Source organism: Pezoporus occidentalis, unplaced genomic scaffold, assembly GCF_034315485.1.
Source record: "Pezoporus occidentalis ecotype Australia unplaced genomic scaffold, CSIRO_AGI_Poc_V1 ctg3, whole genome shotgun sequence".
NCBI classification, from domain to species: domain Eukaryota; kingdom Metazoa; phylum Chordata; class Aves; order Psittaciformes; family Psittacidae; genus Pezoporus; species Pezoporus occidentalis.
This window is the reverse complement of record NW_026914940.1, coordinates 21,135,897-21,152,119: the sequence shown is the minus strand read 5'-3', so window position 1 is coordinate 21,152,119 and position 16,223 is coordinate 21,135,897. Positions and strand designations below refer to the sequence as shown.

General features: G+C 36.1%; 1 protein-coding gene across 8 annotated transcripts in view; it reads left to right on the top strand.

The window, feature by feature from the left end:
* VPS13B (vacuolar protein sorting 13 homolog B) overlaps positions 1-16,223 on the top strand; it is a 439,567-nt gene that overhangs the window by 41,478 nt on the left and 381,866 nt on the right. For 6 of the 8 annotated variants that reach the window (XM_062627314.1, XM_062627315.1, XM_062627312.1 and 3 more), the window contains 5 exons: positions 140-263; positions 2,514-2,681; positions 3,787-3,968; positions 7,073-7,247; positions 14,144-14,412. In XM_062627314.1, the coding sequence (XP_062483298.1) occupies positions 140-263; positions 2,514-2,681; positions 3,787-3,968; positions 7,073-7,247; positions 14,144-14,412 (918 nt within the window). The remainder of the gene's footprint in view (positions 1-139; positions 264-2,513; positions 2,682-3,786; positions 3,969-7,072; positions 7,248-14,143; positions 14,413-16,223) is intronic. The other 2 variants (XM_062627313.1, XM_062627318.1) reach the window with 1 other exon arrangement.

Below are 16,223 nucleotides of genomic sequence, written 5' to 3'. Positions count from 1 at the left end.
CATGTACAGAACTGGATTGATGGAAAAATAATAACACAAGTTTAGTTTACCACAACTTCACCATGTTGGTCTCCCCATATTTATTTTCTTCTTTTTTTTTTTTTGTTTTTGATTGACTCAGCTGCTTTCTTTCCTCTAGCAGGAAGACCACGAAAGTTGTGGTTCCAGTTCAACAAACCGCAGCACCATGGAAAGCATGAAATCAGCAGTAAAACCACGACGAGTTCAGCAGTCAGCTTCTCCTGACCCTGATTTACCCCCAGGTAATCCATAATTTCAGAAGCTGAACTGTATTTGAATGATATAAAATACCTAAATTTCATTCAGGTGGCCAGAGTGTCTAAGTTAGACTAGGATGTCTTTGTTGACCTACAAATCATGTAAAGTTGAGTGAAATACTTGAATATTATCAAATAGAACCAAATTGCAGTAAAATGTGGTTAATCCTTATACCTTTCCTTCCATTTGGTTGAATAAATTTACAGAACTAATTTATAGTTCGTGGTAGATTAGAGTGAAAAATAAACTGTAGGGTTAGTGTGTTAGATTTTACCCTCTGCTGCTTTGCTTCTTCTGTTTAATACTATGTTTTCTGCTGCTTATTAACTGCTCAGTGGTTCACATTAAGTCCTTTTCTTGTATGTTTTCAGACAGTTTGTTTTCAGAACTATTCTTATAATAGTTTAAAGGTGTGGTTTTCTCTTTATGAGAGTAATCATTCTGAGAGATGTTTCTTATCAAGTCCTGTATCTACTGGTAGAAGTGCTCACCACCATCCTCCCCCCAACCCTCTTCCTGATGTGGAATTTGGCTCAGTTGAACTTTGACATTTTTGTATCATGTAAATATTTCCAAGGAACTATATGTTTGATTACTGTTGTCTCTGAGTTTGTACAAAAATTTGGAGTATGAGGTGTTTTGTGCAGAAGAATGAAATTTGAGAGTACTGGAATGAATTGCAGTTTGCTTTCTTGGGGAATGTATTTCAGATGGGTTAAAGACATTAAAGTTTTTTGTGCGAGGCTTTTTTTTGTCTTTTCATAGAATTATAGAATGGTTTGGGTTGGAAGGGACCTTAAAGATCGTTTAGTTCCAACCCTCCTGCCATCGGCAGGGGCACCTTCCACTGGACCAAGTTGCTTAAAGCCCTGTCCAAGCTGGCCTTGAACACTCTTTTTACAGAAAGTTTATGCTTTGCCTTGAATCAAGAGATAATATTGAAATTTGTCATGTGGAATATAATGTACTGCAGAGCATCATCTTGCTTTGGAGTGGCTACTTGAGGAGCCAGATCTGGAGGCTTTCGTAAAGCTCTTGGATCCAATAATCTCTGGTTGCCTGGAATTGCAGGGTTCTTGGCATCCACAAGTTGCTACCATGGACAGTGCTTCAACTCTGGCAGTTCCTTGGTCCTTGGTTCTTTGGGTCTCACCTATGAGTCAGAGCCTTGCCAAAGAACTGGGTGATTATATGGCCTTCAGTGACAGTTCTTGAGTTTTGTTTCCTCAAGTTTGTTTCTGTCAGTGCTATCTATGGACTCCCCAAAAGGTGTAGTCTTAGACAATTGAAGCCTCTGAATTTAAAACTGTATCATTAACTGGCTTTTTTTTTTCAGCATAGTTACCAGACTAGATCTCTATGGAATGTATTGAATGTATTTTTAGATAGAAGTGAGTAATGTTACAAATTTTAAAACATGGAAATTTCTAGTTTTATTTTTTTTCCCAGCAGAAATGGGTTAGCTCCATAGTTACATTCAATATACATAAAAGACATGAATATGTGCAGTATTTAATTTCTTTACCATGTTGTTAAAATATGAGTGTTTACTGCATGCTGGGAATTCACAGACGAGGTCATTTTTCCAATCACATTATGGCTGTAAAAATGTAAATGGATTTCTTCCCAACAGGCATCAGTGCAGGTCCTTACTATTTGGGTTGTTGACAGCAATTGATTTTGTTATGTCTCACAGGGGTCTCACTGAGCATGATGTGGCTATATTAGCTTTTAGAATGAAAAATGTACTAGGCATATTAATGTTTAGTTAACTTCTAAAACAAATAGGTGTAGTATGCGTATACTTGAAATGTAACCTAGGAAATGCTGTTCATTTTTCCAAACCTATGTCTAAATGTCTTTCAAGTAAAAACATTACTGTCATTAAAATTCTTTGTGTACAACAATCCGTAGTTTTCCTTTTTCTTAATTAGTTTGAAAGTTGATTCTTGCCACCAAAAATCTATTTTTTATTCTAGAGCGTATTCCTAGTAGTTACACTTTTTTCCCTATAGTTTATTACATTTCCAGGATTCTGATTGACTTAACTGCTCTGAATGTTTAAAGAGTTCTAAGTCCTGTGATTTTTGGATAAATAAAGGCTAGTGATACTTAGTGTGTTTTAATTTTGATTTTGAAAGAAAAAGTACAAGTTGGAAAAAACAATTCTAGTAATAAATGAATTTGGCATCATGTCTTCCTTATATCTCCTAAGAATTTGTTTCATTTTATAGGTTATGTTCAGAGTCTGATCAGGCGTGTTGTAAACAATGTCAACATTGTGATCAACAATCTAATATTAAAGTATGTGGAAGATGATATTGTTCTCTCAGTGAATATTACTTCTGCAGAATGCTATACAGTGGATGAGTTTTGGGATCGAGCATTTATGGATATCTCTGGTGAGTGGATGTGTTTTGGTTTTAGGTATCACTGTAGAGGCATTCAAATTCATATCAAAATCAAATCAAATAAAAATGGCTCTTTGTCAGAAGATACTTCCTGTTTTAATTTCTTCTCAGTTTTTCCCTTGTCCTTCATTTTGGAGAGCCAATTAAAATTATATTGATTTTTTATTGATTATATTGAAGCAATATTGATTATATTGAAGCACAAACATCCTTCAGTTTTATGCTTGCTGCTGTTAGTGAGTGCTTAGGGAATCTATTTCTATTTTTGTGAATGAGCAGTAGTATCTTAAGGCATTTCATTACAACTCTTTGTGAGATCTTAAAACTCTCTGTCTAGAGAGGTAGTAAAATGTGCTACACTGTAGTGAGCGTGGCATACCACTGCAAGATGTGCTTCATCTTGCTTCGTATTTTCAGGGAAAAAAAGCCCCAAATGACAATTTTTTTATTTTTGTTTTGGTCTTCAGTGTCTGAATGTCTCCATCTTTGAATTACCACTGTTTGCACCTAAGTCCAGGTGTTCTTACTGACATTTGTAGAGGTGGAATTTGGGCACAGTAAGAGTACTCCAAGATCACACAGAAGATCTCTGTTAGAATGGAGAATTTACGTGATGGTTTCCTGACCACTGGACCCATTTCTTTGTTCTGGCTAGAATTATCTAATATGACAAAATTACAAAATACGTTTCATGTTGTGATTGCTGCAATAGCTTTTGTTTGCTTTGAAAGATTTGAAGGAAAACTTTTTGGGAAAATCTGCAAGATTCTTTCTTGGAGAATAATGAGAATAATATTTATTTGTCTTATGCTTGCACATGAAGCAGTACTCTTATTTTATAAATAGATCTAAGGTACAGTGAAGGGATGTAAATTTGAATTGGGTGTAACTAATTTGTCCTCACTTTCAAGTATTCAGCTGAAGAAGTCTGTGACAGGTTAAATTATTCTCTTTAGTCACATAAGCAAGTACTTAGCTCATGATTTAAATAATGACCACCCATCCATTTTGTATTGCTTTATTCTAGATAAGAACATGTAGCCTAACTTATTTTTCTTATGCGTTATGTTTTTTAAACTATATACTTCTTTTAAAGCCACTGATCTGGTACTGAGGAAGATGATCAACTTTTCTGACTGCACAGTATGTCTTGATAAGAGAAATGCTAGTGGTAAAATTGAATTTTACCAGGAACCTCTGCTGTACAAATGTTCCTTCAGGACTCGTCTGCATTTTACTTACGATAACCTCAACTCCAAAATGCCATCTATTATTAAAGTAGGTATCCAAAATTTTATTTTGCTGCTTGCTTGTGAAGTTTTGAGGGTTTTTCAAAATATACTTTGGGATTTAAAGTAAAATGAAAAGCTAATGCTGGTGGGTTTTGTTAATGAGATTTTGTGATTGTGTTTTGTTCTTATAATGCAATTAGTCTGTGCACAGAAACAGCATGTGAAGAGGGAAGTAATGCTCTTTACTATGTTCTGTTTTTCCTGAAGTTTTAAAAAAGAAAACATAATAATTGTAAGGGAAAAAAAGACGCCTACAGATAATCTGTTAAAAAAAAAAAAAAGCCCAACATGCCTGCGATGAGATGGAAATGATTTTCTACTTATGTTGTTCTTTCAAATGTAGCTTGAACTTTCATAAATAACAAGAAACTTCAGCGTATTAACGCTAAGAAGTGAACCATGTGAAGTGGATTAGCAAGCCAAGCTCAGTTCCCAGTGAGCAGGGGTGCAATATTACTTGTGGGCACCTGACATGAGGTGATGTTTGCTTTTTGCAGTGCAAAAGCGAAACACTGGGTTGGTGGAGAGACTAAAATACCTTTCCCTCCTACTTTTCTTTTTCTGCTCTGAGCAGTCTTAAATGTGAGATTCCTCTTCCCTTCTTCCTTCCCTTCATCCCCCCCTTTCTCGATGAATGCTGGTAGTGCCCATTTAATTAGTTGAGAACTCTTCTAAATTAAGACACAGTATACTAGGCTTTTCCTGTTTTAATAAAAAGTAAGCTTCAGGTGTATGCACTGCAAAATAGTCAATTTTGAGATAACTTTTGATGGACGTTTCTCAAGAATATGATGTGAAAGTGTCACTCTTTCAGTTAGGATACTGCATTTGTTTGGCTCATGGTTTAGGAACTCCTAGGCTGTTGTGAACTTAAGGTTGGGAGCTAATTAGGAATCATGTCCAATTTGGAGAATGCCCCTGTTTCTTGTATGTGCTGCACAGCTGTATGCCTCTGATTACTTTGGGCAAATTTGGAGATTTGTGGATATGATAGTGGCCATATGAGTCTTTATCCAGATAATAATTGTCACAAAATCTTGGATACTTCTTTTTTTTTTTTTTTTTTTTGGCTCAGGGTAACTGATAATAATTTGGAACATGTCCTTATTCCAAGTTTTATAAACAAAAAAGTATGTAATCATAGAATAGTTAGGGTTGGAAATGACCTTAAGATCATCACGTTCCACGCCCCCCTGCCATGGGCAGGGACACCTCCCACTAAACCATATCACCCAAGGCCTCGTCCAGCCTGGCCTTGAACACCACCAGGGATGGAGCATTCACAACCTCCCTGGGCAACCCATTCCAGTGCCTCACCACCCTTACAGGAAAGAATTTCCTCCTTATATCCAATCTAAACTTCCCCTGTTTAAGTTTTAACCCGTTACCCCTTGTCCTCTCACTACAGTCCCTAATGAAGAGTCCCTCCCCAGCATCCCTATAGGCCCCCTTCAGATACTGGAAGGCTGCTATGAGGTCTCCACGCAGCCTTCTCTTCTCCAGGCTGAACAGCCCCAACTTTCTCAGCCTGTCTTCATACAGGAGGTGCTCCAGTCCCCTGATCATCCTCGTGGCCCTCCTCTGGACTTGTTCCAACAGTTCCATGTCCTTTTTATGTTGAGGACACCAGAACTGCACACAATACTCCAGGTGAGGTCTCACGAGAGCAGAGTAGAGGGGCAGGATCACCTCCTTTGACCTGCTGGTCACGCTCCTTTTGATGCAGCCCTGGATACGGTTGGCTTTCTGGGCTGCAGGCACACACTGCCTGCTCATGTTCATTTTCTCATCAACCGGCACCCCCAAGTTCTTCTCAGGGCTGCTCTGAATCTCTTCTTTGCCCAACCTGTAGGTGTGCCTGGGATTGCTCCGACCAGGTGTAGGACCTATGGAATATCTCTGAACTCCAGTGATAATAAGGAATCATCATAGGACTGTCTATAGTTTACTAGTTACGGTCTTTATGTTCTGTGGTGACAGTATGATTACTGCATATCGACAGTGAATCTTAATGTTAAAAAGCCTGATTTTTAAATTAGCCATATAGTTCTGTTAATTTTGGAGACATAATCTGTACCTGGCTAAGTCCTATATGCCAGTTTTGCAGAGCAAAAGTTTGTGATCAAATTACAAACCTCTGACAGCACACATTAATGGAAATACTGACACAGTCTTCCATATAGTTTAAAATGATACTGTTGTAAAAATGACGATTATTGTTTTTTCATTATTACTTAATTTTTTCAGTGGATACTGGACTAAAATAAAAAACATACTAGAGTACTCTCAGGCAGTAGTAATTTAATTAAGTTTGTATTAAGCTTTTCTAGTTATCTTTCTTTGTGGTCATTTATTGCCCCTGCCCCTTTGTAAGGCATATTTCAGCTGGTTCAAAGCCGTCTTTTGCTTCTCCCCCTCCACCCATATAAACTCTTAGGTATTTTTATTTTCTACATAGTTTACTTACTTTTAAATCTTTTTTTTAACATTTTTTCTTTCTCTCACCTTCTTTTTTTTTTTTGCTTTTTCAAGAAGATACTGTTTCTGAACATATTCAGAGATGTGCTCAATTGAAACATTTAGATATATGATGATAGATCAATATTTAAGTGAATTAATATTTGTCTATAATGATCTAAAGAATAATGGTCCAAAGGTGAAGAAAGAAAAGATGGGAAAGAATCAAAATGAAGGACTTTGTGTATTAAAACCAGTGTATTTAAGTTTTCTTTTAGCACGCAAAGACTTTTATGAAACTCTGTAACAAAAATGAAAGTTTAATCAGATGTTCTTATGTGACTTATGATTTAGAAATTTCTTCAACAACAATTGTAAACAAACAACCAAAACATTTATATATATATACGCAAATGTATTACATCTGACATTTCAGCCTGCAGATCGCTTCTGCAGCAGCCCAAACAGCATATACTTTTGACAATTATTGTCTGCAGCCCTTTGCCTTGTGTTGTATTGCAGATTTTGCTTTTAGAAATTAGAATGCTCATACAAAATGAATATGATTTAAAAGTTGGCCGTAATAATGACAGAGCTTTGTTATTATTTGCTTTGTTCTCTTTCATTTTATAGATTCACACATTAGTTGAAAGTTTGAAACTTTCAATCTCTGATCAGCAGCTTCCTATGTTCATACGTATAATGCAACTTGGGATTGCTCTTTATTATGGAGAAATAGGCAACTTCAAAGATGGGGAAAGTGAAGATTTGATTAGCCACACTAAAGATATGTTGGGAAATATCACAGGTAAATATACTTTTATATTTTAAAAAGAAATGTTAAAAACATTAATTTCTTTGCTTTTTACAAGTATAAATTGCAAGGCTAGTCATTGCAAAGTGTCTTGGCAATCTGTAGTTTGTTAGAGGCAGTTCATTGTGCTGGGTAAGTACGAAGTGCTCTAATATATTTTTTATGTTCTATTCTGAAAAGTATTCTGATGGTCCTGACTAAACTAAGGTTAGATGTTATCCAAGACCACTGTTTTAGGAGTTGTGACACAGTAGGGTGCTTCGGGTTTATCTGTCACTACCATGCAACAGTGATGCTCCTGCTATGTGGAACTGAGCAAATAAGATGTCTGTAAACAGTTTTTGTATTTTCTGTAAGGCTCAAATAGCTTTCTGCACTGGAAACTATTTGCCTTACAAGAAATGTGGAGTTTGTTACCCAAGACATATGATTAGAAGTACTTAATATTCTTATTTGGGTTCATTTTTGAACAACTGTGAACATGACTTCCTAGTTTTTAATAAAATAGTAATCTAACAAAGAAATAGTATCATGTAACTTCACACTGATGTACACACGAGTTGTCAGACTAAGGTTGCAGTGATGATAACTACCAAGGAGGAAATCTGTAATTTCCTATGCAATTTTTGTTCAACTACATTGTGCTCAAAAATTGTCATTGAGTTTAATTATATGCTCATATATATTTGACAGAACAGCCTCCTCCAGAACACAAGATGACAATTGTTTAGTTGCGAAGCTAGAGAACTGTAGAAACAGTTCAATTCTGGCTTTCCTGCAAAATGTTTTGCCACATAGAGGCTAAAACTGATACCATTTGTGCATTCATACCATTTATGCTTATTTCGTACATAGAGTTTAGTATATGTGTAGGCATACATACACACACATAAATAAAACTTCTAAATACCTAATTATTCCCCCCCCCCCCCCTTGTTCAGTGCAGTTAAGCAGGAGTGCCAGATTGACATTAATCAGGTTACCCATGCCATCAGTTTGTGACTTTCTTTTTTCTTCTGACTTCATATTATGTCTGTGTCCCAGAAGGAAAACCCCTCACTTTCTTAGCACTTCATGGTACCTTTCTTATCCAATTTTCCAACCACAGATTTGAGCTTTTCTGAAGAAACTTTGAATGTGCTACTATTCTCTGAAAAGAAAAAGAAAAAAGTGATCAAGTCCAATACTAAATGACAAGTGTTATCTGCTGAGCTACTTTAGCTACAGTTTTCTTTTGCAAGAGTAACACTTCATGAAATCCAAGACTAATTCTACTGGAATTGTGCCTAAATTTAATAATGTACAGACCTCCGTCATAGATTGTGTTCTTATAACTCTTTGAAAGAGTTCTGGAGATTCATTAAGCAGTTTTACCCAGTATTTATTCGTAAGCAGTCCCCACCCTTCCAGTTTAAATAATTTACTGGGTTCAGTTATCACAACTTCTTAGTCTTTTGGACGGAACTTACATTTATTATGTTGCTGTTGACATAATAAAATCAGTCACCTATACATGTCTAAGAATATTCCAGCAGCAGTTGGTTTATTCTTGTATACCCCAATGTAATACCAAGGCCTAGAGATTTTTCAGCAGAGTAGCCTGTGTCGTGAACATGTATTTTGGTACCTGAAAAAGTCTGCTCACATTCTGTTTAAGCTGAAAGCATTCAAAATACACAGATAAAATTACAGGTCAGAAATACAGGTAGAAACTCACTTTAATGTGGTCTAAAAATTCACTTAATACTGTATGTGCACTGCACAATGCTCCTGCTCAGGGCTGGACAGGGCTTTTTTTTCTGATGGGCAGAGGGCTACCTGAATTGTGGACCTGGATATCTGTCCTGCTAATGCAAAGGAGGAAATCGATGTATTTCAGAGCAGAGTGATAGAAAAGTGAGAAGGGTTTGGACAAGGGCCTGTGGGAGAACCAGTGGTTGCATTTGTGGTAGGATTGGATTTGAGAATAAGCTTTCGCTTTGTGGTGGAAAATTTGCTAATGTAACTAGACGTGTAAACAGTTTTGGCATGAAAGAGGACAAGAAGCCAGGATGCAAGGGAGAGACTGGAATTTAGTTGTATAGAGCTGTTGAGGTTGATGATCTGAGGCTGAAATACTAGAGCTGGTTAAGTAAAGAATGATCTGAAATGACTGAAGAACAGAAAAAGCTCAAGCAGAAGTTTAGCACTTGTTGCGTGCACAACAGTGGACTTGAAATGGAAAGTTGCATTGCTGAGGGAGGGATGCAGGGCAGCGGGACAGACAGGTGAGGTGGGTCTGCATGATGAAGTTAAGAGATGCTGAATAGGAAGCTTGGGACAGATAAGAGAAGCTGGAATCATGAGCAGTATGAGCTACTGAGCTTCTGAGAGTGGTTTTAAGAGTTTCTGGTGCTACCTACTCTGAATATTTGCCTTAAGAATCTGTATTGTGGAAGTTTAGGGTTTGTTTTTTTTATTTTCTTTCATAAAATGGAATCCATGGCAGATGTGATTCCAGCATATGAAGTGTATTTTTCAGGTGTAAAATGGCAATAATAACAGTAACTTTCCATCCCAAAGGATGGAAACATCCCAAAGGAATGTTATGGTATTTTCTAATATTTGTAAAGCACACTGACCTTATCATGATCTTTACTCTCAAAAAGCTAACTGAAAGTAAAGTAGGCCTTTGAACGCAAGTAGTTAACACTTCTACAGCAGGAAACAGAATAAAATGTTGCATAGATCCTATGAAACTCATTTTTTAATGGGCTGAGTTGCTCCTTATTGAAAACTGTGGTTGGAACAGTAGTGTGAGGAATTTTTTGGATACCAATGGAACAGAAAGCAGGTCATGAGAATGAGTTTACTATATTGTCAGCTTTGGGCTGAATATGAGATTTGAGTTGACTGAGAAAACCAGGTACAAGTAGTTTGTTACAGCGAGAAATTCTAGGTGAGCGTTAGTTGTTGAAGGAATTGATTCTGCCGTATTCTAATAGGACAAAAATGGAAGAACTGAAATAGATTTATTTATCAATACTTGATGAGGAAAAGCAGCTGCGCCCTGTGTTAAAGGGTTTGGGTGGGGGAGTGGAGAAACATAGTGGAGAAAATGACCCCTAGTTTGACTGAAATGATGTCAGGAAAAAAGGTCATGTGTGCAGTTACATTTTCCTGTGTGTTTTTCTCATCCCTGCGCTTTCTGTCTGTCTTCTCATAAGGGTTAGAAATGGACATATACAAGATGATCTTTGTACCTGGCTATATAATATTATTTCAGCTTTTTATGTTTTCCTGTGTTTTGTGGGGTAAATGACCTGTGCAGTAAACCCCTATAATCTTTTTCTACCTCCATTATTGGAGGGGTTTTTTTGCCTATATATTTTGGTATCCTTCAGGAACAGTAGGTATACTTGCAATTTGTATTTCAACAGACTGAAGATTCAGCGTAGACAGACACCTCTGGAATGGGCTTTTTGGAGTCAATCCGTTGTGCAGCTGTCTGATAGTGTGACAGTAACTAACTTTGTTGTAGGCGTCTATAATAATGGATTGTAACTGGTTGCTGAGATCCCATTAAAACATTAATGCTTCTTGAATAGAGACCCCTCAAAATCTGATTAAATCTTTGAAATATAGGAGTCACACGTTGGCCTTTAGTTTTTACTTATAAGAGCTTAAGTATCAAGACAGTTTTCCTGCTGTTGATTTTAAAAGTGGTTTCATGTAGATGGCAGAATGCAAGCAACTTTTTTTTGTTAGTGCTTCCGATGAGCAAAGTGTATTTCCAGTTGCTCTGCTTGAACTTGTATGTGAGATATAAAAAAACCACTTTTTGGTTTTGCATTGTCAGATAACTAACATCTTCCTGTCCCTATTTGGTATCTACACTTACATATCACTTTAATATTAACTGCCTAGTTATTTGTACCTCAAATCAGTGGCACTTGCCCTTTTGTTGTGGTATTTCACGTTATTTAGTCTCCTTTGCCGTTAAAATAGAAAATCCATCTCCTACCTCTTGTCCTGGCTCTGGTGTTTTAAAATCACTGCCACTTGTTTGTGTGTCACCATTAAGTAACTCATACATCTGCTCTGAATTTTATTGAGGTTGGGATATCATTTAAGTAATTGGAATTTTAAAGTAATTGATTAGCACCACCAAGTAATTTCATGGGGAGTACTTTATTAGTGTTATTCCAGCACTTCAAAATTGTTGTGGCATCATTATTTATTGGGTAGTTTCAATTTACAGTAAGACAAGGCAAGTAGACTAGGAGCAGAAGCTTGGGGAAGTTTGTTTAACTAGATGGAGATACATACCATGAGAAAGCAGATTCTCTGGAGTTGAACCTGAAGGTTTTCTATAATATTACATTCTCATTCCATATCCAGTAGACTGTGCAACTTGGTAGTAAAAGGGAGTTATGATTTCTTCCCTTGATTTACGGTTGTCTGTAAGGTGGGAGTGTATTCTAGTGTAGTAGGACCCAGAGGTTTGAGTTTAAGGAAGATTATGTTATCAATGGAGAAATAAGAAATCTTGAAGTTTTAACTGTTTTGCAGTACTGGTACCTTGGCTACGAATCACTGTAGTGGGTTGTTGTCTACAAAATAAGTGTGATACCTCTTAAATGTATCAGTATACAGTCAGTTGAGTGTGTGACTTTGTAATTTGTGCTACAATTATGATGGCATCAGATTTTCAACTAGAAAGTGTTGGCTGTACATTTGCTTTTAAAAGGAGATACAGAATGCCTTTCAGACTAGAGCTTGGTGCATAAGATTTTAGTTTCTGCTGGTGTTCGTATTATTTCCTCCCTGTATCATAAATACATGCAAAGGAAAGTCATACAGGAAATATTTATTACCCTGAAAGCATATGTGGTGTTATATTTGTGATTCTCCAGGGACAGGTCATGCTGCAAGGACAGATTTAAGGGCTATTGCATTCTCAAGGTCAGCACCAAAGCATTTGTTATCAGTCAGATAACTCTTGCTCCTTCTAAATGTCTCTCTCTTTTCTTTTTTTTTTAAATATGATTTATCCCATTTTTTTTTGTATTCATGATTAATTATAGTGTCCTAGCTGTGAGTTTGCAGTCACTTCTTTAATTTATAACAGCTAAAATATGGATGAGGAAATGAATTTAATATCTACATTACTTAGGGATACAAGAATGAACATCTACAGCTGTGTTCTTGAAGTGCTTACCAAGTTTCATTTAGGCAGTTTCATGGTTGATTCAACCGGATGAAAATGCCTTGTATTGCCAGCAGGGATGGTGATGTATTCCCTCCCTCTACCCCTAGTGCCAGCTCTTGTATTTAGGTAGCTACAGTCTTAGCTGGATCAGCCTTACCTGGTTGCAAACTAACACAGTCAGTATTACTTTGAAGTATTTAGAGGATTTTGTGGGTTGCTCACTAGACTGATGTGTGTTTGTTCCAAAGTTGGACTGTTTAATACATAGTGTTTGTAGTAGTTTCAATTTAGCGATGGAAGATAGGTGTATCTTCCTCTTTTTCTGTCTTCTTTCTCATGGTATATAGATATCTCCACTGTAGTCTAGCTGCTCTTGTGTGTTCTTATATTGGCTTCCAAAATACTAAATAATGTTATAAACCAAACTATTATTTGGCATCTTTTACTGTTGTCTCTGTGTGTACACATCCTGCAGCAAGAGGTATGCTAAGTGATGGCTGAATGTTACGCATGACTCCACTTTTTTTTTCCTTTCTTTTGGCAGACCTTCTACCATTTCTTCTGCACTTGCCAGCTGTAGTCTAGGTTAAACTACTCTAGTCATGCTCTTTATCAAGTTTTTTTTCCTTCTATATCTGACAGTAAGTCTTGGCCATTTCCAAGGCTCTGTGTGCGCCTCTTCTGTATTTCCTGTGTTTCAAGATTTACAGTTGGGTTGAAATCTGATCTCTGACGCTGCTTTGTAAAGAGAGCAGGAAGGAAGCTTGCATTGCCCTTGTGGGAGAAGGTGTCCTCACCTCTAAGTATGTGCAGGGAATTCTTATGAGTGGTTTTTCATGTGCTTTCTCCCATTGCACAAGTGTATAAATAATTAGACTAAAAGACTAAGACTAATTTGACTAAAGAGTAAAAACTTTGAAATGCATAGGAATTGTATCTCTGAGTACAGGGTATAGGGGTTATGCCTACTTTTGTTCTTGGATAAAAAATACATTCGATACTGTATCTGTCCTGTACTGTGCCATTCAGAATGGTAATTCTGAAGTAGCTAATACCCTGCAGGAGTCATATAAGAGTGGTGATGAAGCCAGACAGGCTAAGCTAATTGTGCTGTTTGTACATGCACCGTGTTACTGATTTGGATCATGAATCTCAGACTTGTATCTTTTGGAAAACCCATATTCTGTCCTAAATGTTATCTCAACTGTTGGCCTTCTACGAAAAAAAAATATTTTTTTTTTGTCTTGCAAGTGGCATACCAGCTTTTTTTGAGTCTAGATAAACCTGTACCTTTGAATACCTGAAAAGTTACTTTAAAGAAAGGTTTTTTACCTCATCAGGGCTTTTACAATTGAGGTCCTTTTTTAATTTAACGTTAAAATTGAAAGCGACAAGATTGTAGTAGATCATTATTTAGAAGTTGTCTTGAAAACATGACAAATTCTGGTCTTACTGCAGATGTATGATAATAGAACTATTGCAAAGACCTTTTTTTGAGGAAAATGTTAATGAATCAAACAAGTGTTTGCAAATTTATATTCAGAAATTGAAAATCTGTGTATTTTCTATGATCATAAATCAAGTATCTCATATGTGGAATACTGTCCCAGATAAATTTCACATACTACAATTTCAAGTATAATAAATTAATTTTCAAGCATGATTGATTGGAAATTTGACTTAGTTTTCGTTTTAAAAGGTGCGGAAGATGAAACAAGCTCAGTAATGCAATATCCTACGCAGTATATTAATCAAGATCCTTACTTACATCAAGATGATGACCAGCAACAAGGATGGGTTTCTTGGGCTTGGTCTTTTGTTCCTGCTATTGTGAGTTATGATGATGAAGAGAATGATTCTGCTGGAACTGATGATGGAACAATGCTGCATCAGCAGAAATCTCAATCCCTCAAGGATCCTATTGTTTCAGTTGGGTTTTATTGTACAAAGGCAACAGTAACTTTTAAGGTAAGTATTTCCCTATGTTTTATAGGATTTACTTGGCTTGTTGAGAAAGCACATAAAGGTTATCTGAGTGCTTGTGTACTGTTTGACTTGAAACAGGGAATACTACATTAACAAATAACAAAAAATGTGAACATTGAAGGTATGGTGTTGTTATTGCAATGTAAGGTGTTTATGCCATTTGAGCTAGAATTTGAGCGCAAACATTTTCATCTTAAAAAGAAACTAGTTTACTTAGTTTTTTTTTTTTTTGTGGAAGAGAAAGCATAAAAGGTTTTCTATGATCATTTATTGCAGATTCTATCTGATGTTTGTTTATTTCTTTATGAAAAAGCCTTAGTATCATATAGTTTGTAAATTATAGGTGTGCTTTTTTCTTTTTTTAAGCTGTAATATGTGCAAATATGCATTTAGATTGATAATATTGAAATTATTTTCCATGGGTTGGAATTGAAATAAAGAAACAAAAGGCTAAAAGGCATACACACTCTGAGCTATAAATTATGTATGTGGAGAAAGAGTTGAGTATTTTTTGCAAACCAGTCTCAAAACAGTTGCTGAGCTTCTCTCTAGTCCTTGCATAAGCTTATTGGAAAGTCTGAATAAGATACTGACATGTACTGACAGAAATGAAAAATTAAGTTTCTGGATTAGCAAAATACTTTTCACATGCCAAACTATATGCGTGCAGTTCTGTATGCAGAACTATAGTAGAAACTGGCTCTTGGTTGTACAATTAAACATATGTTAAATCAAGGCCAGAATCCTTCAGAACAGGAAATACTACCGTTTCTATGAAAAGCAGGATAACTAAGATTGATTTTTATGACTTTGAGCCTTTCAGATTAACAGCAGTACTTTTCATAATCCTTATATAATGTTTATGTGCATGATTATACTCTCAGTACCATCAGCAGCTCCTTTGTTGCCTGTTTGGCTTGTCATTTGTGCACAAGAGAGTGCTTTAAGGGGCTTCATGGCTACTTTCTCTTAGCTATTTTTGTTTGGCAGAGCATTTAGCTGCTCAGCAACTGTCGGAAAGGATGAGACAAGTGACTTTGGGACTTGCAAGCATTCCGTGGGGGAGGCTAATGTTTTAAGCCTTCAGTCTTCTGTCAAATTTGATTGCATAATATAACTTCCACAAACATTCAGTTTTGTTCTTTTGTGTTAGTCTGCTTCAGCCATAGTTTAAAACAAAGCAAAAAACCAAACCAGCAGAAAAGCCAGGCTAAAAATAAATAATGGAAAATAATTTCTTCCTCCTTTAGTTAAAAAACCCTGAATTTAAATCTGAACAACCAACCAAATGTCAAATTTCTCATTTTTCGTGGCTCAGCATCTTCTTACTTTTGTGTGTTGTCATACAGTAGTAATTTTGTGCTCTCTTTCCTCACATGAAAAAACTCATTAAAAATAATACTTATTTCTCTTTAGAATATGATTTGCTGCATTGGGCTTTTCTAATGTTTCATTGGCAAGTTTACACATTTTATATTAAGAAGTGATAAAAACTACTTAAAATGTAACATCTTGCATTCTATAAATTTGAAATGTGATGTATGATACTAATATGGTGACAGTTGGGAGGAAAACAGATTTCATTGTTCTGCTTGCATGCAAAGAATGTATGGAATTAATTTGTGGTTCATATTTTGGTTAAAAAATAAGGTCAAGTTTCTGCATTAGCATTCTGAGCAGTTGATATCATTCCAGCTAAAAATCATGCCAAATTAAATGTAGCATTTTTGATAATGGTGAAAATTATTCTTGTAATGTCTGAGTTCTTTTAATCAATTAATTGCTTTTCCTCT